The sequence below is a fragment of the Eumetopias jubatus genome, unplaced genomic scaffold (assembly GCF_037043125.1).
Source record: "Eumetopias jubatus isolate StellerSeaLion01/CBP00866 unplaced genomic scaffold, mEumJub1_p1.0 scaffold_13, whole genome shotgun sequence".
NCBI lineage: Eukaryota > Metazoa > Chordata > Mammalia > Carnivora > Otariidae > Eumetopias > Eumetopias jubatus.
The window spans coordinates 219,048-244,887 of NW_028274819.1; the positions used below are offsets into that span (position 1 = coordinate 219,048).

Sequence of the window (25,840 nt, forward strand, 5' to 3'; positions counted from 1 at the left end):
CTCTCTCCCAGCGCGGCCCCTCGGTCCCTGGTGCCCACCCCCGCGCTGCCCTCCACCCCCTACAACCGAGCTTTCCAGTCGGTGACCGGCGGGCAGGGGAGGAAGCGGAAGCCGTATCTGCTCTCAGCCGTGCTCTGCACCGACAGCGCCACCATCGGGCAGCTCCGGTCCACCCTCTTCCGGCATACCTGGGGACGCGGAGCCTGAGAGGCGCGCGGGGCTGGGGGGGCGGGGGAGGGCTGCACGGAGGGGGCAGGGCCGGGAAGGGGAAGGGGCGCGGAGCCTGAGAGGCGCGCGGGGCTGGGGGGGCGGGGGAGGGCTGCACGGAGGGGGCAGGGCCGGGAAGGGGAAGGGGCGCGGAGCCTGAGAGGCGCGCGGGGCTGGGGGGGCGGGGGAGGGCTGCACGGAGGGGGCAGGGCCGGGAAGGGGAAGGGGCGCGGAGCCTGAGAGGCGCGCGGGGCTGGGGGGGCGGGGGAGGGCTGCACGGAGGGGTTAGGGCCGCAAAGGGGCGCGGGACAGCCCGCGCGCGCACACTCACCCGGACCCTGTGCTCCTTCCTAGCCTGGCAGTCCTCGAGGCACAGCCCAGCCTCTGCGGGGAACAATGACGCGATCCGGCAGGCCAGCCTCCCACCTCCCTGGCGGGCTGCCCACCCTCCCTCCGCGTCCCCGTGCGCTCACCGGGGATGGCGGGCAGGAGCTCCGGCGCGAGGGTCTCGGCGGCCTCCGACTGCGCTGGTACCTCCCGTGGGCGGAAGATCTTGCTGGTGCTCAGCCGGGGGAAGAGGACCCGTGTCCTGGTGGGGCGAGGGGGTCGTGAGATCCGGATCCCGCCCGCGGGAAGGGCAGTCCTGGAGAGGAAGGGGCCTGGGGAGGCAGGGGGCCTGGGGGTGGTCTTGAATTACTGGGGGGCGAGCCTGGAGAGGACGGGACCTGCGGAGGTGGGTGGTGGCCCTGGTCAGGAACCAGCTTGGGGAGCGGCCCCAGAGGGGACTGGACCTGAGGTAGGGGAATGGTCCTTAGCAGGAAGTCTGGGGAGACGGTTTTTGCAAGGGTGGGGCCTGGGACCAAGGGACCCGCAGTGCCCACCCGGGCCTCCGACGTCTGGCCCGGGCTTCCCGCACCCTGCCCGCGTGGGAGTGTTGAGGCCCAGGCTTCTGCTCGCAGGTGTCAGCCCCATGCCCAGCCTCTGAGAGCAAGAAGCGGTCTATGGACAAATCGGTGTTGTTGGCGAAGATCCTCGAGGTGGGGGACACGCAGTGGGGGGCCTGATGCTTGCTCAGGACCTGCGGGGCCAGCCGGGAGGGGCACAGCGGTCACCCCCATCCCGTGGGGCTCAATCCCCACCCCACCTCCAGCTGGGAAACACACTGACCTCGCCCTTGGGGTTCAGGAGGAGAGTCACACATCCCCGGCTGGAGCAGAAGTGCACGGGCTCCTGGCCCAAGGAAGAGGGCAGGTGCTTCTTGGTGCTGCGGGGCCCCTCGCCCCAAACCTGGTGGACATCAATGGGGCAGTGGGTGAGGAGCGGTGGGGGCCTGAGCCAGGGCCACGGGGGCTGGCAGGGAGCGGGGCGCACCGTGACGTGGTGCCGCGGCGCCAGCAGCGTGCCCAGCGGGAAGCGATACATGCACACAGGGAAGTCGTGCAGGTGCTGCTGCAGCATCAGGCCACCCAGGTCCGCAGTCTCCTCCAGCGACTGGTTGAGGATGCGCACAAACCTCTCCCTGCCGTTAACAGCCACGATCTTCAGGCAGGAACCCGTTGGGCTGGGGTGAGGAGCAGGGAGAGTAGGGGCACTGTGCAGAGAGGCGTGGGCACCCCTCCGCTGCGCCCCAGTCAAGACCCACTCCTGCTGTGACCCTACCGGGTCACCCCCTCACCTCCAATGGCGCTCGGAATGTGGGTGCTCTGGATCTGCACAGGACTCCTTCATCAGGACAGTCTTGCCAGGCTGGTCCTGGTGGGCTTTCTGGAGATCCAGAGAAAGGAGACCTGTTGGAAGGGGTACTTCCATATGGAACATCCACTGTGGACATCTCATGGGAGGCCCGACCGACCTGCAGCACCCTGAGGGTGCACTTGGGAGAGGAACAGCTCCCGGGGTCAGATCCAGAGCAGGAGGGCTGGACCCTGGAGGCTGAGGGAAGCAGAGGTATAACTCCAAGTACGGGCCTGGGGGGGCAGGGGGGTACTGGAGCCAGAGTGCCAAGACAGCAGCACTTACCATCCAAGACCACCCTAACCCCTAGGGATGGGACTGGAGCGGCCTTGCTCTGGGCAGTTGTGAAGACCAAGCTGTTGGGGGACATGGTGTTTAGGGCTTTGGGCAGAGATCACAGCCTTGCGGGGGGGGGGTAACTGGGGAGGCCCGCTCCACTCCACCTTCAGGCTGTGTCTGCATTTCCCCGCTGAGGCTCCTCAAGCGTGCCTCTGTCAGCTCAGAAGAATTGTGGCCTGGCGTGCCGGGTGGGTGTCCTGTCACCTTCTGCATGCGGTAATGCTCAGCCAGCTGGCCACTGCTGGAGTCAGAGTCCGCGGCCCCCGAGCTGCTAGTGCCCACGAATGGCAGGGAACTCCACTCGACACTCTTGAGATGCTGTTCCACGTGCTGTCTGTGCAGCTCCGAGCCCCACTCGTCCAACAGTGGGGACTGTGGGGGTGGCAGGGGTCGTGGGTGCCTGTGGGCCACAGTCTACTGATCTGTTCGCTGCTGCTGGCTTTGGCTTCTAGACTCTAGCCTTGTGCCCATCTAGCCTCCCCAAGGTGGGTGGGGCACCCCGGGACCCAGCCTAGGGAAGAGGCTCCTGGAAGGACCATGAGGGCTCAGGAGCCCTTTCCCTTCACTGTGAACCTCATCCTACAGATGGGAGAACTGACCTTCGAAGGTGTAAGTTACTTGTCCAGAGACATTAAAGTTAGAACTTGGACTCTGGCCCACATATGCCAAGGCACGCTCTCCCCCCTGCCCTGCACCCCTGGAGGATTGCCAGACCGGCAAAGTTACTTTTGGTCTGAGCTGGACTCGATGTTGATGAAGAGGTTGGGATACCGCTGGGCAATGCTGTTCCAGTCCACATCCTCCAGCCGGAAACCCTGGTCAGGAAGCAACAGGCATGTGGCCCTCCCCTCCCGCAGGGCTGCCAGCTGTGAAAGCACATGGGGGCCTTGCTTACCTCCCCAGTGGAGGGACCCTGTTCACTCTCAGAGAGGTCACTGAAGTCCATGAGGGTTTCTGCAGTTACCACCTGCACAGGGGGAGTGGAGGCCAGTGGGCAGGGGCTGGGGGATAGAGCCTCTCTCCTTTGACCTCACCAGCACCTGAGGCACACACTTGCTCTGCGTCCACTGGGCGGAACCAGAGGGTTCCTCCCTGCCCCGTGGCTTCCCAGGCAGGCCAGCCCCCCTCCCCCGAGCAAAAGCACCTGAAGGAGAGACACTGGCTACCCAGGGGATGTCCAAAGAGGGTTGGGGAGGGGAACACGGGAGGCAGGAAGGTGGGCAGAGTGGGGCTTACCTCCACACTGCCGGTGGAAGATCGTAATATGCGACCCACCCAGGAGGAGCGGGCCAGCTGCAGGAGGCAGGATTTCTGGAAGGCCTGCAGCTCAGCCTCCAGCTGCTGCATTGTGGTCACAGTCTGCAGCAGACGTTCCTCCAGCTGGGACTTCTCCTGCTCCAGGAGGGTGCATAGGTGGGCAAGGTCTTCTCCAGGTGCCGACCCCCAAGGCCAACCCCTACCTGGCCCCTGATCCTCACCCCAGCCTGGGTCCCCTGCCCAACTCCCTGATCCCACCTGCCCCTCACCAGCTGGGCCTGTTCCTTCTGTTCTTTCAACTCCAGAGTCAGCTTTTGGACCTGGTTCTGCAGGAACTTTTCCCGATTGCGTGCGCTCCTGGGGGAAGGGGCAATCTCAGCAGCCCCTACCTCGAGGTCAGTAACCAAGGAAGGGAGAAGAAGGGGCCCCTCTTCACTGACATTGGGGGCCCAAGGGCACAGAGTTCCAGGGGCTAGGCCAGGTCTGGCTCTGAGAAGTCTGGGTTGTAGGTGGGGTCTAGGTTCAGTGACTAAAAATGTGTTCAGAGTTAGGATCTGGGTACATTCACAATATATTCACTTTTTCAGGGTTAGGGTAGAGGGTCAGGGTCCAGGTAAGGCTTAGGGCTAGAGGCAAAGGTCAGAGTAAGAATCAAGTTGGAGTGTCAGTCAGGACCAGTGGTTGGGCATGGGGTCAGACAAAACCCAGGAGTTCTGGCCAGGACAGAGGCTGGGTTGAGCTGGGGGACTAGCGCTTGGCTGCTCACCTCTCGGGTGGAAGTCCAGCCACCTCGTGCAGGACGTGGCAATGCCGGGCATCCCGGTGGTTCTGGATGGCCCACCGCAGGGCCTGGATCTCTAGTCCCCGCTGACCCCACAGCAGCTGCAGGGTTCGAGGGTCCAGGGACTCAGGGGCCAACCTGCAATGCCAGCGATCAGGCCCTGCCCTCTGGCTGACCAGGCCCAAGTGGCTGACCACCCCTCCCTCCCTTCCTTACTGCAGGTTAACAGAGAAGACCACCCGTGGAGAGCTGGGCTTGGTGTCCTGTGGGCATGTGGGAGCCACTGGTTCTTGGGGTGTGCCAGCTGGAGGCTCCAGGTGGCCATTGACTGGCTCTTGGTCCACCAGGGATAAGGAAGCCTCTTTCTCGGCTCCTTCAGCCTCTTGGCAAGACTCAGGGACCATTCTCGATGTTCCTAGGGGAGCTGAAAGGGATAGTGTGGCTGTCATTCTTGTGTCCTATGTGTGGATGCCCCGGTGGGGTTCTCCTTACGTGGCCGAGCGTGTGCCTATGCCTGACAGCCCTAGATAGTACCACACCAAAGAGGTCTGTGTGTGTGTACACGTGTGTGTGTGCATGCACCCCACAGGACACTAGACTGCTGGTCACATGTGTGCCCACATCTGTGTGTTTCTGACCAGGACAAGGCAGCAGGTCACCCCCCACAAGCAACATGTCACCTGAGTGTGCATTTCCTGTTGTCATCCCCCTGTCACCCTTACCTTCTAGGACCTGAGGTCCTGTCCCTCCACCTAAAGCAAGGGTCCACAGAGGGACTGGTCCTTTGCCTGTGATGCCCCCAGACCCAGGGCCTTACCCCCAACACTCACCTGAGGCCTGAAATCCAAGCAGGCCTAGGGAAAGAAAGGCTCTAGAGTGTTGCCATGGATACCAGCACTCAGAAGGGGAGGGGCTGTTTGTTACCAGGAGCTTCCAGGGAAACCCCAGACCAGGGCCTGAGTGAGCCTTGGGCCCACCCCCTGACCCAGCCTGAAGGAGAAACTCTGAAAGGCTGGGTTGTTGACCAGCAGGCCTTAGCAGGCCCAGGAGACAACAGGGTGACCAGCAGGGCCTGCCATGGTCACACACCCAGTCTGCCGCCCCCAACGAACCTTGAGGAGGCTCCCACGGTCCCTCCCCAGCCTAACTGCGGCAGGTATTGGAGACTGCCCTGTGTATGGGGGCTTACTGGACTCTACCCAGCAGTGAGCCCCTTCTGAGTGCTTCCACAGCATCTTTGCACTCAGAGGCTGATGCCGACCTACCTAACCCCCGAGTCAGAAGCCTCTCTTTCTCCAGTTCATCTCCACCACCTTGGGGAGCCGTGGGGACACTCTCCTAACTATGACAACAGTTCCCTCTGCCCCAGAACAAAAATGAGGCACCAGACCTGACACACAGACCAATGCCCTCCAGCCTTCACCCACCCACCTCACTTTCATTCATTAAGACTCTCAACTCTGCCTTTTTGTAGGACTTCCTGTGCTGGGGAGGATACAGGCAGGCAGGAGGACCCCCCATGGCTCATTGTGAGGAGGCAGAGCAGGCTCTGAAAGCCTGGTCCACAGACAGCACTGAGGCTGTGAGGGACCCTGGCTGCTGAGCTGGCTCGGGTTCTGCCAGGCACAGGGTGCCCGCGTGTGTCCACAACTCGAGGAGACCCTGGGCCCCACTGGGGGCAGGGAGGGGTGGGGGAAAAGAGCCCAGGGTCATTGTCTTGCTTTGTCCCCAGCAACCTCAGGGCAGCCTTCTCCCCCACCAGGACGGTCAGCCTGGCTGCAGCCAGAGAGCACGCCGCTCTCCCGCGGGGGCTCCCAGCTCCCGACCCCCGTGCGTCCTGACGACGGGCCCTGAGAGAGCCGGGTCGGTGGGACCCTGGCCTTGGCGGGCCGCGTCTGCCCCTCTGGGTGCACAGGCTACGGGGTCCCAGGCCGGTGCCCCCACCCTAAGCACCGGCCTTATTGGGCTGGGGGGGCTTCTGAGGAAGTCGGCCCGGGAGCGGAGCCAGACACCTGTCTCACGCGCTGCCAGCCGGCCGAGGACGCGCTTCCGCGTAGTTCGCGGTCTTCAGGCGTGCGTGGACGAGGCTCAGCCCGCCCCTCCGCGCCGCCGAGCTCCGCCCACACCTGGGCGCCGCCGGGGGCGGGGCGGGCGGGGAGCCAATGGGAAGGGCGGGGCGCAGGAGGGACAGCCAATGGGCGTTGGTTCAGGGCGGGCGGGCGACCCTGGGAGCCAATAGGGAGGCGCGGGGCGGGGCGCTCGGGCTGCGGGCCAATGGAGTGGCGAGCCGGGGCTCGCCCGCTGCGCTGGAGGCGGCAGGTTGCGGCGGCACCCGGCGCCGGGAAGCAGCCGGTTCGAGTCTGCGTCCCGGAGGCCAGCGAGCGCCCAGGTGAGCCGCGCAGGGCCCCAGGTCCTCCTGCGTGCGGGCCGCTGCCTCGGACGGAAACTCCGATGGAGGGGCGCGGGCTGGGCCGTCGTGGGGGCCGCGCCGCACCTGCAGCGGCTCCGCAGCAGCGACGGCGGCCTGGGGGCCGAGCGCAGCGGCTGGCGGGAGAGAGAAAAGGGCTGCCCGCGCCGGCACGGGCCGCCCAGGCGCGGTTCCGTGGCTCCGGAGGGCCGAGGTCTGAGTCGCGGGGGAGGGGGCGTTCCCATGGCAGCGGGAAGCAGTGTTTTCGTGAGGGCGCCCTTGGGTGCCTGAGGCCGGCGTCCCGTGGGAGGGGCAGTGCCTTTCGAGCCAGGTGACTGGGGAGGCAGGAAGTTCTGGATCTGGTTAATGATTCGCCTTGTTCCGGGAGTGGGGCGGGGCAAGAGGAGGCTGGGAAGTCGGGGAGCTTCAAAGTGCTTCTGGAGGGCACAATGATTACCCATTGGGGGGCTGGTCTTGACTACCTTCACCCCAACAACGTATGGCCTACGTGTGGGGCTAAGCATAGGAGAGCAGGACTGGCATGGGGAGGGGGCAGTAGCCCTGAACCACTTCTGGAGGTGAGGAGAGGAGGGGCCAGGCGGTGGTGGGGCCAGGCAGGGCCTGACCCTGTGGCCTTTGTCCTCCCTGCATGACAGGGATGCTCTCCGGGCTAGCAGCGATGGAGCTGAAGGTGTGGGTGGATGGCATACAGCGCGTGGTCTGTGGGGTCTCGGAGCAAACCACCTGTCAGGAAGTGGTCATAGCACTAGCCCAAGCAATAGGTGAGTCCTTTCAGGCACAGATGGCCCAACAGGTGCACCTGAGGTGGGGCCTGGCCCTCGGGCCCCTTCTCCCATTGAGGGTGGGGCTGGCTGATGATCCCTCTTGCCCTCCCCTAACTTCTCAAGCCAGGTGAATGGAGGCTGTTGGGGGGGGGCACAGGCTGACCTGTCTCCTCCTACCCCAGGCCAGACGGGCCGCTTTGTGCTCGTGCAGCGTCTCAGGGAAAAGGAACGGCAGCTGCTGCCCCAGGAGTGTCCAGTGGGTGCCCAGGCTACCTGTGGACAGTTTGCCAGTGATGTCCAGTTTGTCCTGAGGCGGACAGGGCCCAGCCTCGCTGGGAGGCCTTCCTCAGACAGCTGCCCACCTCCTGAGCGCTGCCCAGTCCGAGCCAGCGTCCCCCCAAAGCCACGGCCAGCCCTGGGCCACGAGCAGCGCCAAGCACTGACCTTCAACCTGGGGTGCCCTGGGCTGGTCACCAGCCCTGCGCTGCCTGAACCTGTGGCCCCTGTAGCACCAATCCCAGGCTCCTGTGCAGACCTGCAGGGCCTGGAGCGAAGAGTGCGGAGGAACGCAGTGGAGCTGGGTCAAGAGGCCTTCTGGGAGCAGGAGCTGCGGCGGGAGCAGGCACGGGAGCGTGAGGGGCAGGCGCGCCTGCAAGCCCTGAGCGCAGCCACTGCCGAGCATGCTGCCCGGCTGCAGGCCCTGGATGCCCAGGCCCGTGCCCTGGAGGCTGAACTACATCTGGCCTCTGAGGCCCCTGGGCCCCCCTCACCCACAGCATCTGCAACTGAACGCTTGCGCCAGGACCTGGCTGCCCAGGAACGGCAGAGCGCAGAGGTACAAGGCAGCCTGGCCCTGGTAAGCAGGGCCCTGGAGGCCGCCGAGCATGCCCTGCAGGTAAGCCCACAGGCCCCCGAGCCCCTGCTGATGTCCCCAGTGTGAGCAGATTTGGGGGTTGGTCTCAGGGTCAGACTAGGGAGAGCATGAGGCCATGGAGCCCTATGGCTGTGTCCCCTGAGGGCTCCCTGTGCCCCAGGCCCAAGCCCAGGAACTTGAGGAACTGAACCGGGAGCTCCGTCAGTGTAACCTGCAGCAGTTCATCCAGCAGACGGGGGCTGCACTGCCACCACCCCCGCCGCCAGACAGGGGCCCCCTCAGCACACAGGTCAGAGTGGTTCTGGAGGGAGGCCAGGTGGGTGGGAGGCCTGGCCCAGCTCCAAGCTGACCTACTCTCCCTATAGGATCTTCTGCCTCCAGCCGGAGAAGAGCCCCTCACAAGAACCCCTCAGAATTCTGCTCTAGTGTCTAGCCTGAGCCCAGAGAGTATGTCGTGTCTTCCCCACTTTGGGTGGGACAGGGTCTTCCTGGGGCCTCTGCAGTCCCCTCAGCCTGTGCCCTCCCCACAGTTGCCCCAATGAGGCAGAACTCCTGGAGGTAGCAGCTCTTGCCCCATAATGGACGTCCACTGCCAGCCCAGCCCTGGGCTCCAATGACACGAGCGAGGGCAGCCAAGGCCAGCCCGACCTGGACAACAGGAGATTGGTGGTCGCAGAGGATTCATTCCCCCATACAGTGGGAAGCCCTGGTGCCCTGGGCCTGAGACAGAACACCTCAGAGCCCTGGGGTTTCCGCTGTGGGGGGCAGGGGGAGGCTGAGGACACTTGCCCTAGCTCTTGCCAAGTCTGCCAACCCCCCTGGAGAAGCAGGGGGCGGGACCAGCTCAGAATTTGCTACGCCCAAAGGCCATGGCTCCTTATTGGGGTTGGGAGATGTGTGGACACTGCTCAGCCTGTGGGCGTGTGCTTGCATGTGGGAGATATCCTTCCTTGAGCCTGCATGCACACACAGGCATGCCGCCTCCCCTACCCCAACCCTAAAACCTCAATAAACTGCCCATAATGGCTTGAGTGTGTCTTGAGGCTGTACTGGACAGGGTCTGTGGGACCTAAAACTTGAGACCAGCCAAAGTCACTGGGGAGTACCCCAAGCTACCTGGGCCTGGCCACAACCAGGGCTCTTGAGAAGGGGGGGAGGGGTCTCCCGGGGACCAGTGGTCAGTTGGGCCCAAAGCTGGGGCTTGTAGGGCCTCACATTTCCAGCTGTTGCACCCAGGGGCTCTCCTTGGCAGCCTCAGCCTGGGTTGAGAGTTGGGACAGTGTGGGGCCTTATCAGCCTCAGCCCTGGTCTGAGTGCCCTCCTCTGGCCTACTCCTCACCAGTAGCAGGAACTGCCACCCCATTGGGATGGCTCCTGGACATGCCATACCTGCCTATCAGGTTTACTGAGAGCTTGTGGGGGCAGGTCCCGACTCCTGGTCGGCCAGGACCAAGGAACTTCACCCAGAAGAGCTGTGTAGGCCCCATGAGGGTGTGCTGCCCAGCCTTCCAACAGGCCCCCTCTGCTTCCCAGGTGGGTTGTGAAGGCTCTGCTCTGTGCCTGCAGCCTCAAAATGAGGGCAGAGTGATGTCCAAATCACGGCCCTGGTCCTGGTCAGGCTGCAGGTCCCACCTGTGAGCACTGTGGCTGTGATGGTCAGAACCCAGGGGCTCGGTGCAACCATGGATATTAGGGAACAGGAAATGGAGGCATCCTAGATGATAGGGGTCTTTGTGCTGAGTTTGGGGTCAGCAACTTTGGGATGGACTCCGCCTTCTGGAGTGGCCCCTGAGCTGGGCCTGGTGTTCCCCACTTCTTTTGGGGCCGACCATAGGGGACATGAAGTCCTGAGTACAAGGAGCAAGGAAGCCACCAAGAGGCAGCACCATCAGGAGCAGCTTGTGGGGGGGGGGCAACCAGGATACTTCCTGCCCAAGATGGAACAGGACTAGGAGCGACGACTGGACAGGCCAGGCAGCAGCAGGGGACTTCTGGCCCAGGCTCCTGACTCCAAAGCCCCCAGCTCTACCCAGCTCCTACCTACGCTCCCACCTGAGCCCACTGTCTACCTCACAGCAGCCCATTCCAGACACGGCCGAGTGCACAGTCACATGGGGTATAGCCTGGAATGCAAATACTGATCGTGTTGTGCCCTGGATGGGAGGGCTGGAACTATAGGCAGTTACCACCAGGTCCAAGGGGCCTGCTCTCCCCACCCACAGCCCTCACCTGTGCTCAGGTGGGTTGGATGTACCTCTGGGCACCTGCCCCGAGCCCCAGCACAGGGTCATCTCCCAAGCTGAGCACACCAGCCAGCACAGGGCAAAGCCAGGTGCTAGCTGGGAACTAGCCCACACCCTCCCGGTGTCATGTGCTTTCCCACCCCCCAAAGGGAAGCAGTTCTGATGCTAGCGCAGCTCACACACCCCTGGTCTCCTTTTTGTTTCCAGGGAACACCTGTTCCTTCTGAGACCTCGCCAGGGGACCTGTCCCTGGTCTGCTACTGGCTGAGAAAGCTGATGACCCCTCTTTTCTACCTGGGAAGGGTCCTCAGGTAGCCGCTGTGCTCTAGGGTGGGGAAGGGGGCAGAACCTTCCTCCTCTGTGGCTGTTCCAGGTGGACAAAATCCCATATCCCCCAAAAGTGGCCACAAGTGCCTCAAATCAGTAAGGAAACGTTGGAGTTGCTGAAAAGTTTACTTTGGAGCTTTAAGCTGCACTTTGAAAACAATGATGTGAGCTATGCTGAGCTAAGGAGAGGCCCAGCTCCCCCCCCCCAAAACACACACATCCACGCCATGGCAAGGCAGGACCAAGCCAGGTCAGGCCAGTTGCCCAGGCAGGGTGAGACAGGACCCTGCTTGATGTAACTGCAGAGGCAGCCTTCATCACTGTCTCTGTAGGGCCAGGCTGCATTGGGGGATGGCACTGGAGCTCCTCCTGACCTCCGAGTTCTGCTCACCCCCAGTGCAAAGGTACTCTTGTGGGTTGGCTGAGAACACTGGGGGTCACCCACAGCAAGTCATTGCCCTGTGGCAGCCAATCAGCTCCACTGGTTCTCAACCCTAAGGCCACCCACAACCTCGCTGTCTCCTGCAGAACCTGCCTGCCAAGCCTACTGGGTGTGACCCTCAGTACACCAGTGACCTTTAGGACAGGCTCCCTCCAAACGGGAGTCCAAGTCCATGTAAGGCCACAGCTAAGGCTGCCTCTCCCTGACGCTGTGCTGACAACTGCAGACCCAGCTCCAGCCATCAACCCCCACTGTCTGGGAGAGGGCCTGTGGCAGACATCCTGGCCCCTGCATGCCTGGAGGCTGCTCCAGGCGTGCTCCCCGACCAGCAGATTTTCAGAGTGGATTGGAAACCCCCAGCAGAGAAGCAGGCCCTGCAGACAGGCTGGGGGCTCTACTAGGTGCCCCCACTTCTGGGAGGGCATGTCGCTGGGCACCACAAGTGGGTCCTTGGCATTGACTCCTTTAGTGGCCTTAGCTTAAGTGGCAGAAATGTACAGAAAAGCCAAATCCGTCACCATCTTCCTTAAGAAAGTTTCCAGAGGTGGTCCTGAAGAGACAGGTAGTAGGGGCTCCGATCCTGAGGGCCAAGGGTCTGACCACGACACCCGTGCCTGCCCAGGGCTGCCCTCGGCTTGGAAACGTTCAGAAGACCATCCCAGCAACTCTGCACATCCTGGCACCTGAGACACACAAGGAAAAGAAAAGTTCCCTCCAAGGGCGCATTTGGCCCAACCTGAGCCCCCTCTTGTGGAGGGCTGTGAAGCCCCACGATGTTTCCTCTTCCTCCCCACCGCCCCTGCTGAGCGCCGACAGGCAAACCCGGTCCACAGGGGCGCCCTCGCCTCTCCCCGCCTTGTTGCTCGCCCTCCCACCTGGTCTGGCTGTTCCCTGCCCGACACAGCAGGGTCACAGAGGGGCCGGGGCGGTCGCGCTGCCCAGGGACAGATCAGCCGCTGTCACACGCACAGTGGGTCCGGAGCAGCGCAGTGTGCGGTGGGCAGTGGCTGCCCTGCGCCTGGAGGCCACCGGGTGGACGGAGGGGCCGTCCCCCACCCCCGACCCCTCCTTCCCCTCCAACTTGTGCGTCCGAGCCCCACCGCACCAGCCCGGCCCGAGCCCCCGCCCGCCGGTCTGGGACCCCTCGCGCGTAACCTACAACCGCGACGCGGGGCCGTCGCCGGCTCTCAGCCCAAATTCGGCGGCGGCCGCTGGCCCCTGGCGCCCCCGACCGGCCCCCGACCGCCCCGCGCCCCACGCCCCGCGCCCGGCCCGTATGCAAATATGCGGGTCTCGTAGCCAATGGCCAGCTGGGCCGGGCCCGCCCTGCTGCGCCCCAGCCAGTGGGCGCGAGGTGGGAGCGGGTCGCCACGCCCACCGCCGCGCGGCCCCTCGCGGGCGCGGCAGGCGCGTTCCTTTCCGCACGTCGGCCTCGGGGCGGGGCCGCCACCTGCCGGGCGGGGCCTGCGGGCGCCGCGCTGGGCCGTGCGGGGCGTCTCCCCCGCCGGCCGGGGCGGGTGGTACGGCCCGAGGCGCTCCCCCGCCCTCGCGGCGGGTCGGCAGCTCCCGGGAACGCGCGGGGCTGGGGTGCACGTAGCCCTGCCGCACCCTCGGGACGCCCGTGGAGCCCGCGTTGCCCGCGGCCCCCTCGGAGCGCTGTGGCTGGCGGGCGGGGGATCCGCGGTGCCCCGGTGGGATCCGTCTCCTTGGAAGGCTCGGAGTCCGAGTCCGGAGGGGACACGGCGCGGGGCGCAGGGCCATCGGTGGTTTGCCCCATCCTGTCTGGGCTTTGAAAAAGTATAAAGCATAAGAACAGACTGTTTCGGACCTGGAGTTACTGACTCCTGGGTGGTGCCCCAAGGTGGCAGCCAAGGGAGATTTGGCCCTGGCCCCCTTCCCTTCACACTCCCCTCCCCGCCTCCATGGCCAAAGGGGACCCCTGAGGCAGAATCAGGGGACATGCGGACCCCTAATGAGGTAGAGAGATGCTTGCTCCCCTTTTGTTCCTGACACAGGAGTCCTCATAAGCCCTCTGTGCCCCTCCAAGTAAGCCAGAGCTCCCCGCTTTCCCTCACCTCACTCAGTCTCACGCATCTGCCTCAGACCCTGGCCCTCCCTAGAGGACCCTACTCATCTGGTTCCAAGGAGCTTTGAAGGAGCCCTCCACTCTTCACTGCCCAGGGGCTGTAGCCCTCAGCCTCAGCCACCCTGGTCCCTGGTAGTTCTCCTGTGGCCCCCCTCCTGGCCTCTACACCACCTGTTCCTGGTTCTCCCTCCATTGACTTCCCTGCATCCCAAGTGTGCAGAGGCTGGAGCCCAGCAGGTGCCACAACCCCAGCACAGACCCTGCTGCACCCTTCCCATCAGCATGGTCACTTCATTTCTTCCTTCAAAACCATTGCCTAAGTGGCTAAGTGCTGAGACTCCAGGGAGGCCTGGGACATCAGGAGCCTGAATCCTGCGGATAGAAATTCAAGGCAGGATGTTGTGGGTGTGGCCACCTATGGGTGGGGAAAGAGCACAGAGCAGCAAGGAGCTGGCTCAGTTCTACTGGCAGTCAGAAGTGGAGGGGTCAGCAAAGCCTGGATAATGTGATGTGGAAAGGAATCCCTAGGAATCTGCAGGATCCCTGAGGAGGCCCACACCTTCAGGACAGGATAGAGGTTTGGAGGAAAGAAGTCTGGGGTTTGGGGACATAGAGAAGCCAAAAGTCAGGGTGACTGAGTTCCTGCCTTGCCATGACTGGTATGACTTCCAGCTGTCCCCCAGTCCTGCTGGTTCCAAATGCACCGCTTATCACCCTCTGTAGTGGGTTGAATAGTGTCCCCTCAAAAAGATGTCTGTATCCTAGCACCTAGACCCTGTGAATGTTACCTTACTTGGAAAAGGGGTCTTTGCAGCTATAATTAAGGGTCTTGAGATAAAATCATCCTGGTTTACCTGGGTGGGCCCTAAATTCAATAACAAATGTACTTATAAGAGACACATGAGAGATACAGACACATGGGAAGGCCATGTAAAGACAGAGGCGAAGATTGGGGTGATGTGGCCACAAGCCAAGGAAGCCTGGAGCACCAGAAACCAGAAGAGGCAAGAAAGGATTTCCTACAGATTTCCCAGGGAGCACAGCTGCCTTGGATTTCAGCATTTATAATTTCTGGGACTGTGAGAGAATCATCTGTTGTTTTAAGCTACCCAGTCTGTGGTCATTGGTTAAGGCAAGCCCGGGTCACTAATAGGCCTGCATTCCTAAGTCAGGGAACACAGCTGTACCTGTCTCCTCCCCACCCCCACCCCCCCACCCCCCCGCCCCGCTCCGGCCCTGTGTTTGTGTGCAGGCCTGACGGCTGGGGAAAGGGCTGGCCTGGGCTGGACAGAACCAAGGTAGCTCCCAGTCATGCTCCACCCTCCTGTACAGGAGAGAAGAGTGCATTTCATGTATGTTCCTGCCTGTGCTCTGGGTGGGGGTGGAGCAGAACAGGGCGCAGGAGCACACACCCCAAACCCAGCAAGGGATACAGAGTGCAGGTCTATAAGGGGCATGAGGCAGGGTACACATGTTGTGTCCTTGCTTGGAACTAGCATGTGAGAGGTGGCAGGTGGGTGGCTAGTCAGTGTGCACTGGAGGTGACAGTACTGATGGGGGGTATATACAGAAGGTGACCACATGCATGTGGGAGGGCATCAATAGGTGAGAGGTTTGTTATGTGCCTGTGCTCTCGAGGTACCACCTATGTTCAATATGGGCCCAGACCAATGGCTCTGGGCAGTTCCTGGGAGCACAGCTCACATCTGAGCACAGGTTGAAATGGCTGGGTAGGTTGTGCACTGCCCAAGGATGCCTGCTAAGTATTTTTCTATAACTCATGTGGGTGCATGTGTTTATTATGACAATTTTCCAGGAGCCCCAGGAACAGCGGCAGATGAAGGTAGGAAGGGCTGCCCCCTCTCCAAGGGAACTCCAAGTTGGCTATAAGCTGGCTGTCCAACTCCTTCATAGCAGCATCAGCAGGGTACCCCTATACCCCACGTGGGAACCTCTGCTGGGTAGTATCGTTCTATCCAATGGTCTTCAGCAGGTAGGCATGTGTGTCTAGAAGGGCCAGCACATGCCAAGCTCCACACTGAGAAGGAGAGGGAGGGGGAGGTGCTTGGTGCAGGGTAGTCACCATGCTGGACCCCACCCAAAGTGCTCTCCCAATACTCACCCATCCAGCCCTCAATCTCCATTTTATGGGCAAGGACACTGACACACAGAGAGGTCAAGAAGCTGTCCCATGGTTACATGATTGATACACTGGGAGCCCAAGTGCCCAGGTTTAAGTACTTGGCCTGGAGGACACCCAAGAGGTACCGTGCTGCACCAGCAAACCCCCTCCAGACCCCACCCCTCTGGCCCATGGAGAGGAATTGCTCCAGAGTCTTCCATATCTCTGGTGCCATCCATTCTCCCTCTCTGCAAAGTCCTTTTCAGAGTGTGTAAACTAGCCATTATCTCTCTGGCAGTAAGCAGAAAAGACAACCCTCCCTCCGCTGGCTCCACTCTTCCTTCCTTTTGCAGCAGGGCCACTTGCAAGAGATGTTGGTGCGCTGGTTACTCTCCCACCCTCTTTAAACTCCCCGCGGCGCTCCCACCTCCAGCGCTGCTATTCTCAGGGTCACAGTGACCCCCACCTCACTCGACCCCGGGCCCTGCTTGATGGTCCTCCCTTCCCTGGCTTCCAGAAGCCCCTCTCCTGGTTCCCCTCCTGTTTACTTCACACATCCCTCAGCAAATCCCTTGTCTTCAGAATCTACCAGGAGTTTCTTGCTTTCCAAACCTGAGCTGCGCCCATCCGAGCCCAAGCCAGCCACGGTGGTTCCTGAACTGGGGATCCCCCTGTGTCTGCCCTCACTGCTCTAGTCTTTTCCCCACCTTGCCCCCCACCCCACCCCCCCTCGCGGAGCCTGCACGTGTCATCCTGCCCCAGATCCTCCCGTGCCCCTAGCGCCTCTGGCCACATCCCGCACTGGGCCCAGCCACCCCTGCTTGGCCTCCTTTCCGAGGTCCAGCGGCGGTTTCTCGGTGCTCTGCCCACGGCGGCCCCTCTGGCCCCCACCTCATTGCCAGGTCCATCCTCACCGCCTAACACTGGCCAGTCCTCCCAGGCTCCTGAGCCCCGGACCCTACCCTGCTTTATCTTTCATCATAGCGGGAGTCAGCTTTTCACACATCACGCGGTGTGGTGGCCGACAGCGCTGGTGGTTTCCGGTGTCTGAACCATACGGGACGCGGGGCTAGGGTCTCCTCCCGCTGTGCCCAGCACCTGGAGGAGCGTGCCCACACAGGACTCCATCAGTGTTTGGTCCAGGAGCGACTGTAGGGCGCGAAGCTGCTCGTCCCCGGAGCGCCACGAGGCGAGCGACGAGCGCGCCGGGGGCCTGGGGCGTGCCCAACACCGGGGAGGGCCGGGCCACCGCGTGGGGGCGGGGCAGCAGGGTTGGGGCGTGCCCACGGGCATGGGGCGGGGCCAGGCCTGAGGGCGGGGGCTCAGGTGTGCCGGACGGCCGCTTCCATTCGCCCTGGTCGGAGGGCCGGGGCTCGGACTGTACCAATTCCCGGCGGGGGAGGACTGACACGGAACGGCCCACTGGCGGGGGCCTAGACACCACAAGGTCTTCCAGACACTAGTATTCCTGCGAGGTGGGCCAGCATTAAGCAGTGTCTGCGAAGTCTCGAAGCCCCGGCCACGGCGAGCGGCGACTTCCGCCACTTCAGGCTCTTCTTCCCCACCCTGGTCCCAGTGGTTCCCGCCAACGGGCGGGGCGACGCGGGAGGGCCCCGGAAGCCGGCTCCGTGCACTTCCGGGTCGGGGAGCGCGCGGCGGCGGCGGCGGCAGCGGCGGCGGCGGCGGCGGCGGCCTAGTTGAGGCTGGCGCTGGGGCGGCGCGGCGAGCGCCCGGGAGCGGCGGGAGGGACGCAAGGTTCTCGGGTACGTGCGGGGCCCGCGGCGGCCCCCGGGTCCCGACCGCGCCCCGGCGCGAGGGCCGTCCGCGAGCGCCGCGCGCTTTGTCTGCGGCCTGCCCCTCGGGGCGAGGCCTGCGTCGCGCTGGCCCCGGGCGGGCGGCGGGGAGCGCGGGCGGGCGGCGCGGAGGGCCCGGGCCGGGAGGCCCCTCGGGCCGCAGGCGGGTTTCTGCGGTGGCCGCCGCCCGTCCCCGGCGGCGGGGGGCCCACCCGCCTTGTCCTGTGGAATCGCCCCCCTCCGGCCCGCGCTGTTTCCCTCCCCGGCGCGAGCGAAGTCTGACCCTGTGCCAACTCGTTTCCAGTTCCTGGTGGTCACTGCAGCCAGCGGCTTCGTCTACGCTTCGGCAGCCCGAGCGGTTCACGGGATGGCTTCCTATTAGCTCACGTAGTCTTTACAACAAGCCCCTGGAGTAGGTACTGCCCTTCCTGTTCTGCGCGTGAACACATCGGGGGAGGGAGAGGCCGCGCGACTCGCCAGGGGCGCACGCTGCTGAGCGCAGAGCCTCAGACTCTTGCTCCGCGTTGTTTTTCGCAGTGCTCGTGTTACGCTTCGTCAATTTAGGAGATTATATACTGCTGTTGTCTCTACGGGAGCATGCGGTAATCTGCCTGGGAGCCTCATTCTAACCAGGGGTCTTGTGGTTAGAACGTGAGGCTAAGGTGAGGCCTCCCAGGACCGCGGGGAGGGTTTGTCTTTACAAGAATGTTGAGTCAGAATAACAGTGGCTGGCACCTTCCGGTGTGTTCTGTGCACCAGGCCAGTGGCAAGGCCCCCACGGGGCGAGCCTGGCTTTGGGCCTCTCCGCAGCCCCCCGGTATAGACTCTTGGTGTCCACGTCAGCCCTGCAGAGACCTTATTGGCCCTACTTTTTCACTTCCATTGCAGTTTACAGTTTTCAGGTCTCCTTCATGGCAGACGTGGGGTAAAGAATGACAGTCCTGGCCGGGTATGGAATGCTGGACCTGGCATGCTTGCTCAGGGCCTGGCACAGGTGCCAGTTACCACCAGAAGTTCTTTGGCTTCCTTAGTAGCGGTTGGAATCATAGGTGCTTTGGGTCCTTGCATTTGAAGAAAGAGAAATTATTTCCTCTCAGCTCCCTAAATCTAGAGGTAGAGCAGGAGAGCCACAGAACACCACCACCGTTGCCTGTGGTCTGGAACATACCAGCAGAAGTAGGGATGGTGAGTGTGGCCAGGCATGTTGAGGGCTGCTGGTAGGGCCAGCAGAGTTAACACAGAGTTCTGACTGCAGCGTTCCTGACAGGGAAAGGGTTGCTAAGGGTCTCTAGTGGTGGCCTCTTCCTCAGTATTTGCACAGGTGTTTGCTCTGGAAAGTACTTTCAGAGGCTATCTGGGTTCTTTGCCAGCAGTTAACTGTCGTGTGATGATGTCGGAACGGACGATGTTTAGCCTCATAGTTGACACTCTCCTGCTGCCCTCACCGGCTGTGGTGGGACTTAACCCCACAGGCGCAGGGAGTTCAACGCCATTCCTGGCAAGCCCCTGTGTGCCAAACCCATTCATGGCCTTGTTGACCTCTTCCGACAGCCCTCGGAGATAGGCCCTGCCGGGTGGACCTGGGTCTTACTGCACCAGGGGCGAAGCCAGGGGCGGTTTGTTCTGACTTTTGACCTTGTGCTGTGTAACACATCATCAAGGTGAGAATTTGCACCTAGAAACTGCCCTCAGCTGTGCTCTGTCGTCTCTTGGGTGGCCTTGGGGTTACGTTTTCTCGTGTCTGAAGTGTTTCCTGGTAGGTTTATGAGTACAGTCGACCCTTGAACAACATGGGGATTAGAGGCGCTGACCCCTGTGCAGTGGATAGGATAATCCGTGTATAACTTTTGACTCCTCAAAGATTTTATTGCTGGGAGTGTACTGTTGAGTGGAAGCCTTACCGATAACATCAACAGTTGATGAACACGTGCTTCTTCTAATAAAGTAAGCCAAAAGGAAAGATAAAATCATAAGGAAGGAAAACACATTTATAGTACTGTATTCAAAAAATTTGCACGTGCAAGTGGACCTGTGCAGTTCAAACCCATGTTTTTCAGGGGCCAACTTGAAAAAATTTATTTACCTTCCTATAGGGCAGGAAATGTGCTGCACTCTTTAGGGGCAGGGTAGGTAAGATGACTTTGTGAAGTCCAGTTGTGGGAACAGTGATGACAATGGCCAGAGAGTTCTAGGTCCTCTTCCCTGACCCCACAGGAGAGGTGTCATTCTCCTGGAAGGGCTGTGGCCCTGTCACGTCCTGAGGTCTGTATGCCTCCAGCAGGAGTCAGGCTAGGAATTGCAGGACACCTGGGTCCCTACTGTGTTGCTGAGTCACCAAGCAGTGAGGGTGCAGATCCTTAGTTGAGTGGGACCATGGCTCATTTTCTTAACCTTAGAACTCTAAATAGAAGAAAGGTGGTAGCTTTAGGAGGTGAATAATTCTACAAAACCTCCTCTTAGTATACTCTTTCCAGGTAGAAACAATATGAGGCAGTTGATAGTTTCATCAAATTCATATATCCTCACTATTTAGGAGACATCATCCTAGAATCTGGGGCTTTGTAAAGGAAGTTAGGCACTCCAAAATCTGAATCTGGCCTTAGCCCCACCAGGAGATTATTCTCTGGGAGCATCTGTACAAAGGTGGTGGTGGCCCCTCTGATTGCCATGTGAAGCTCTTGGTGGTGGCACACGGCCCATGGGGGAAGAAGCCTGCGTGTGGGATCCACGAAGAGAGCCTTACCGGGTCAAACCCTCCTTCCCCGGTTCTTGCTTTGCCCCTATGCCTTCTGGTCTTTTTTTTTTTTTTTTTTAAGATTTTTATTTATTTATTTGACAGAGAGAGACATAGCGAGAGCAGGAACGCAAGCAGGGGGAGTGGGAGAGGGTTAGAAGCAGGCTTCCAGGAGAGCAGGGAGCCTGATGCGGGGCCCGATCCTAGGACCCTGGGATCATGACCTGAGCCGAAGGCAGATGCTCAATAACTGAGCCACCCAGGCGCCCTGCCTTCTGGTCTTTTGTGTGATGACCCCTTTCTTCTGACCTTGGAGAGTGGACTTGGCCCGAAGCACACTGTACCCCAGCGAGTGTGTTCTTTACTTACCCTGTCTTGGTGAGTTATGGAAGGACTGTCTGTGAGAAGTGTTTTCTCTGAGAGTCGCCTGGGAAATGAAGTGAGTAGCATTGTTGAGAAAGGAACCCTTATTTGGGGTCCAAAGTTGGAGGTCTGGCAAAGGAGGTAGATTGTGTTTTGCTCCATTTGTGAGGTCACCTGTCTAGGTCTGTGTTGTCCTTGCACAACAGAATAGGCAGGACGGGTGTCCCCACCTGGAAATCAGGAGCCCAAGAGCAGGTGGTGGTTGAGAGGTGAGCCCGACCTCTGCTTCCTGTGGGTGCATTTGGGGCGAGGGCAGGGCAGCCTCAGCTAACACGTGGCCTCCCAGTGGTGATCTGGTGGGTGGAGGGCAGGCTGGCCAACGTTGGCTGAGTGACATGGCAGGAGAGTGCAGGGAGAGGGTCCTGTTAGTCATCTAGGCTCCTCTGACACCTCCTGCCCCTCTACATTGAAATCCCCGCTTTGCCCCAGCTTGTGATAAGCCATTTCATTCGTGCTTAGTGTCAGGATTCCTCGGGAGTGTCAAGGTGTTGTGGGTGCCTGATTGAACGAAACATCGCCAGAATGAAGCTAAATTAGGTTAATTATAAATTGAGATTTGACTTTGAATGTCGCTCTGTAGATGGGAATCAGTCTTTTCTCCTACGTATGCACAGCTTTGCGGTTCGAGTTGCTTTGTTTGTGTTCTGTCTTGTGGCTTGGCCTCCCTGTCCTGCAGATGGACACGTCACCAGGTCGTGCTGTGTGGAGAGTGACTCCTGCGCTTTCGGGAGGGGAGCATTGCATCCTGGGACAGTTGAGAATTTTTTGACTCTGGTTTATTTCAGAGCTGGTTACCAATGTCCAGTGATGGATGACGACAGCCTGGACGAGCTTGTGGACCGAAGCCCAGGGCCAGATGGACACCCACGACTCAGCCCGACTGCCCTGGCCAGCAGTGCTGGTGAGCCAGCCTCCTACCCCTTCCACCCAGAGGTGGGGGGGGGCAGGTGTTTGCGGCTTGCACCTCTCAGAGGCAGCAGGGCCACCTCATGTGCCGAGTCCCCTTTTGACAGTTTTCTGCGTGTGTCAATATTCAGCTTTTCATCTTTTTTAAAAAGTTATTCTTTGCTTTTAATTGTACAAGCAGTACGTGCATTTATCTTACCGTTCAGCTGAGTAGTACAGGTGTACCTAGAGTGAAAGGATATGCTTTCCCTACTTCTGTCCCCCCCGGCCCGACTTCTCTGTCCCCATCTGGGCAGCCGCTTATAGTCCCTTCGGCAGGTGCTTCTGAGCACGTCTGTGCCCCTGTGAGGCGGCCCTTGCTCTTGGCTGCCTTGGTTGTGACCCTTTCTCGGGGCCTGTGTCTCCACCTCTTTTGCTTCAGAAGAAAGCAGCGACGGTACCAGTGGGGGCTCTGAGGACGACCTGGGCAGCGAACGCAGCTCCGGCACCGACGGCGAGGACGGGGACCTCGAGGACCAGTCCGGTGAGAATGCCGCTGCTTGAGTGGCCTCCTGCTCTTTGCTCTCGCCGCGACAGGGACCGCTGTTTATAAAACGTCGGTGGAGTTGATGCCTCAAGCACAGTGGCCAGCTGAGGGCTGTGAGGACTTGGGGAGAGGCTCCCCTGCCACCATGCTGCACCTTCCATTGGGGCAGTGGCTTTCCTTTGTTTCAGAGTCCAGTTTGACAGCACAACTTCATTAAAGAGTAAAAGGTTTAAGAATGTGGAGCAGCATGACCTGGGGTCTAACCAGGGTGAGCACGGCAGAGTGGATTTTCTGGCATAGTGAGTAGAGGGCTCTTGGTGACTCGTACTTCTCACGTGCGTGCACACACGCGTGCGCATACCCACCCACCCCAAGTACAGGGCAGGTTTAGCATGAGCCACGGTTTGCTGTGGCCCGAGGTCACCTGGCCGGGACTCTGAACAGGCAGGGTTGGTGGAGCCCTTCATGGCTTCCTCTCATTCTTCTGACCAGAGCCCCGGAGAGAACTGGCAAGTGCAGGAAGTGACTTTATTAAGGAATTCCCAACACATTTATGCTGGTTGACATCTGTGCCCTTGAACTTCTGCGCAGGGAGTGTTGCTGTAAGGGACTCTGGTTGGGCGCACGGCACCTCCTTCCCTGTCCCTTCTATAGCTGCCCTGGCTGCTGCATGGCCTCCAAGGTCCCCAGGCTGGGCCATCCTGTTGGATTCCAGCTGCAGTCACCTTCCACAGAGGGAGGGCACACTTGGCCCTCTGCTGATAGGCTGCTGGACTTTGGAAGTTTGACTCACAGCTGCTTTCCTCCTGGCATAGTCCTCAAGTCAGGAGAGGTATGGTCCTAAAGAATATACCATGGCCTGTGCATCACAGTCTCTCAGGCTCTTGTGGTTACCAGTGTTAGAATGTTACAGAAAGGTAACAGTGTTCATGAAGGAACAGGACTACAATAGCATGAGCAGACTCGAGTTTGCAACTCTATGTGTATTGATGACATACTCGTCCACAGATTTTGAACCCTGTACAAAGGGAAATGAAATTCTGTGCTGAGTTTGCAGGTCATGGGTATAGTTCTGCTTGTCCGCCACTGTTGAGATGGGGCCTTGGGCTTGCCTGCAGAAGACGTTGGTTCATCCCTCAAGCAAAGGTTTGAGGGCCTGCTGGGTGCCAGAGAGTCTAGGTGGAGCCTGGAGGGAGTGCAGAAGCTGGGGTTCCTGCTGTTCCTGAGCTCACCACTTAGCAGCAAAGACAGTGGCATAAAGAAGCAGTTATGATGGCGGTAGTAACATGGCAAGAGCGGGTGTGCAGGGGCCTCTCCAGAAGAGGGGTTCTGTGGACCTGGGGTGGTGAGGAGAAGCTTCCAGAGAGGCCCATCTGAGCCGTGATGTGAAGCACAGAGTGCTGCTATAAAGGGACATGCGGCACAGAGTGTCCAGGAGGGAGGGCGACGCAGGCGCAGGGCCTGCAGGTGGGGAGGTGGTACAGGAAGGGAGGGTGCTGAGGCCCTGGTCGGCTGGCCTGTCAGCTTCACTGAATAACCTTTGTCTCTTCAGCACCAACCTTTGAAACATAAAAGGTGGCTGACTCTCCTCAGCAGGTGGGAAGTGTAGTCAGAACTAGAGAAGGGGGTCTTCTGAAAGGGCATTTCCTGTATCCCTGCAGACCTGGCCCTTCCCAGAGCAGCTTTCTACTTGTTGCTTTTCTTGCCCTAGTATTTATCCTTGAAAATTGATTGTGGTTTGTTGAGTTTACAACTTAAAGTGTTATCTTCTTAAGGGGCACTTGGGTGGCTCAAGTCCGTTGAGTGTCTGACTCTTGATTTTGGCTCAGGTCATGATCTCAGGGTCTTGAGATTGAGCCCCATGTCAGGCTCCACATTTAGCGGGGAGTCTGAGATTTTTTCTCTCTCTCTCTCTCTCTCTTCCTCTCCCTCCCTCTGCCCCTCCTTCTGCTTGCACACACGTGCATGCGGTCTCTCTCAAATAAATAAATCTTTAAAAATACATATTATTGGGACACCTGGGTGGCTTGGTTAAGCGTCTGCCTTCGGCTCAGGTCATGATCTCAGGGTCCTGGGATCAAGCCCCACATCGGGCTCCCTGCTCAGCGGGGAGTCTGCTGCTCCCCCTGCTTGTGTTCTTTTTCTGACAAATAAAATCTTTAAAAAATATATCTTTAAAAAAATACATTATCTGCTTAAGTCTTACCACGGAAACCGAGAACTTAGGCCTCTGATCTGTGGCCTCACCCCCAGCTCCCCAGGCCAAGCACACACTGCTCTGCAGGGAGTCACAGTGGCCTGCTCAGTGCAGCCCCAGGGCACCCCCATCTCGGCTGCAGCATGAGCCGTGCTCCTCTTGGGGACCGTGCACTCGTCTACCCTGGGGTTTTCAGGCCTGCTGCCAGGCCAGGCTGGCGCGCTCGGCTGCACCTTCTGCACCTTCTTCACTGTGATCCCTTACTGAGTCGGGACCATGGCCGGCAGCCCCTGAGAAGGGGTGAGCAGAGGTAGATGGCTCAGGGCCTCGTGTACTTGCACAAGTCTTTACCGCTCCCATCATTGCCGGTCACCATCCCTCAGACTTCAGAGGCAGCGTTGGTGGTATAGTGGTGAGCATAGCTGCCTTCCTCAGACTTCAGAGGCATCACTCTGTGTGCCCAGGTGCTGCACAAGGGTCTCGTGGCCCTCAGATGGCCAATTCTTTTGCCTTTCGGAATTCCGTAAGAAGAATCTGATCACCTGGCCTCAACCTACTTCTGCTTACTTGGGTCTTAGCAAAGCGGGAAAGCTGAGAAAAGCCCTTTCTCATGCAGCTTCTCACCTGCCCTTTTCCAAAATTTTTGCATGCCAATTTCATTAGGTTTTTCTTCTTGCTGTGTAACGAACTGTCACAGACCCAGCAGGTCAGAACAGTGTGCTTGTAATCTCAGTGTTTCCAGGGTCAGCAGTCCAGATGTGGGTTGCTGGTCCTTTGCTCAGGTCTCACTCACTCACATCAGGGGTCATGGGGCCACGGTGCACATCTGAGGCTCAGGGTCCTCCTCCAAGGGCACTGCTTGTTGGCAGAATTCAGAGCCTTGAGGGAGTAGGGCTGAAATCCTGACTTCTGGCTGGCTGTCGGCCGGGGACTGTCCTCAGCTCCTAGAGGCTGCCCCCCGTTGATCGGCAGTTCACATCAGCTGCTCACTTGCTTCCACGCCTGGAGGCGCACATTGCTTTGACTTCTTTCTCTGCAACCATCCGGGGAAAACAGCTTTTAAAGGATGCACCTGATTAGGTTGAGCCAACAGGGAGTACTTCCCTTGGCCATGCAGCAGCAGCAGCAGGTTCGTAGGTGAGGCACTGGTTCTGTCCACCCTGGAAGGGACTGGATGGGGTGGTGTCCTGGGACTGTGTGAGGACCCTGCCTGCCACATCTCTGGTGCAAGTGAACTTGAGCCTCTAATGGCATTTGGGAGGGAGAGAAGACTGAATGTATACGTCGACTGCTATGTTGAGCTGAAAGCGTCTCCTTTTCTGCAGCTCAGGCCCCAGCCCCAGAACCTCTCAGAAATTGATCAGAACTATTATAGTTAGAAATCTATGGTCCCTACATCCCCCAAGAAAGAAAAACAGACCTGTAAGGAAAGTCTCACTTGGAGGCAGATGGTTTGTTAACACCATGTTTTGAGGAGGGTTTTGGGGGGTGTGCCACCCTCTGGAGGCCACTGTGCTGAGCAGGGGCAGTTGTCAGATGGGGGCGAGCCCCTGGGAGCTGCCCTGATGGTGAAGGTTCTGGTTCTGCACCAAGGTAGGGGCTTGCGGAGCTGGGAGCTGCCCTAATGGTGAAGGTTCTGGTTCTGCACCAAGGTAGG

At 60.1% G+C, this 25,840-nt stretch overlaps 3 protein-coding genes and 1 long non-coding RNA gene across 9 annotated transcripts in view; 2 read left to right on the top strand and 2 right to left on the bottom strand.

Annotated features, from left to right (window-relative positions):
- Positions 1-59: 59 nt before the first annotated feature.
- Positions 60-6,056, bottom strand: LMNTD2 (lamin tail domain containing 2). Its single transcript, XM_088017971.1, has 15 exons — positions 4,535-6,056; positions 4,304-4,456; positions 3,807-3,894; positions 3,517-3,672; positions 3,176-3,247; positions 3,007-3,095; positions 2,385-2,680; positions 2,060-2,139; positions 1,883-1,971; positions 1,579-1,768; positions 1,375-1,494; positions 1,089-1,285; positions 681-796; positions 539-591; positions 60-188 (listed from the first exon to the last, which is right to left on the bottom strand). The coding sequence occupies exons 1-15, from the start codon at positions 4,765-4,767 to the stop codon at positions 60-62; spliced, it is 2,061 nt and encodes a 686-aa protein (XP_087874097.1). The 5' UTR covers positions 4,768-6,056.
- Positions 6,057-6,606: 550 nt separating this feature from the next.
- Positions 6,607-9,412, top strand: RASSF7 (Ras association domain family member 7). Its single transcript, XM_028094198.2, has 6 exons — positions 6,607-6,707; positions 7,382-7,507; positions 7,693-8,405; positions 8,545-8,673; positions 8,750-8,831; positions 8,915-9,412. Exons 2-6 carry the CDS (start codon positions 7,384-7,386, stop codon positions 8,944-8,946), a joined length of 1,080 nt encoding a protein of 359 aa, XP_027949999.1. The 5' UTR covers positions 6,607-6,707; positions 7,382-7,383; the 3' UTR covers positions 8,947-9,412.
- Positions 9,413-11,066: 1,654 nt separating this feature from the next.
- LOC114201572 (uncharacterized) lies at positions 11,067-16,807 on the bottom strand. The gene is made up of 2 exons (XR_003607662.1): positions 16,567-16,807; positions 11,067-12,079 (listed from the first exon to the last, which is right to left on the bottom strand). It is a non-coding gene; the product is annotated as an uncharacterized LOC114201572 (long non-coding RNA).
- A 466-nt stretch (positions 16,808-17,273) lies between these two features.
- The window catches only part of PHRF1 (PHD and ring finger domains 1), a 29,920-nt gene continuing 21,353 nt past the window's right edge, over positions 17,274-25,840 (top strand). For 2 of the 6 annotated variants that reach the window (XM_028094311.2, XM_088017879.1), the window contains exons 1-4: positions 17,274-17,367; positions 17,702-17,813; positions 21,340-21,455; positions 21,882-21,983. In XM_028094311.2, coding sequence (XP_027950112.1) covers positions 21,362-21,455; positions 21,882-21,983 — 196 coding nt within the window. In that variant the 5' untranslated portion in view covers positions 17,274-17,367; positions 17,702-17,813; positions 21,340-21,361. The remainder of the gene's footprint in view (positions 17,368-17,701; positions 17,814-21,339; positions 21,456-21,881; positions 21,984-25,840) is intronic. The other 4 variants (XM_088017878.1, XM_088017880.1, XM_088017877.1 and 1 more) reach the window with 3 other exon arrangements.

Excerpts from the sequence above, each read along its gene's own strand:
- LMNTD2 (XM_088017971.1), bottom strand. The coding sequence starts at position 4,767 with ATGACAGCCACACTATCCCTTTCAGCTCCCCTAGGAACATCGAGAATG. Across the intron at positions 2,140-2,384 it reads AATGCAGACACAGCCTGAAG|CCTCCAGGGTCCAGCCCTCC; the intron begins GTGGAGTGGAGC and ends TGCTTCCCTCAG. Across the intron at positions 797-1,088 it reads GCCAGACGTCGGAGGCCCGG|GACACGGGTCCTCTTCCCCC; the intron begins GTGGGCACTGCG and ends TCGCCCCACCAG.
- RASSF7 (XM_028094198.2), top strand. The coding sequence starts at position 7,384 with ATGCTCTCCGGGCTAGCAGCGATGGAGCTGAAGGTGTGGGTGGATGGC. Across the intron at positions 7,508-7,692 it reads AGCACTAGCCCAAGCAATAG|GCCAGACGGGCCGCTTTGTG; the intron begins GTGAGTCCTTTC and ends CTCCTACCCCAG. Across the intron at positions 8,674-8,749 it reads GGGGCCCCCTCAGCACACAG|GATCTTCTGCCTCCAGCCGG; the intron begins GTCAGAGTGGTT and ends CTCTCCCTATAG.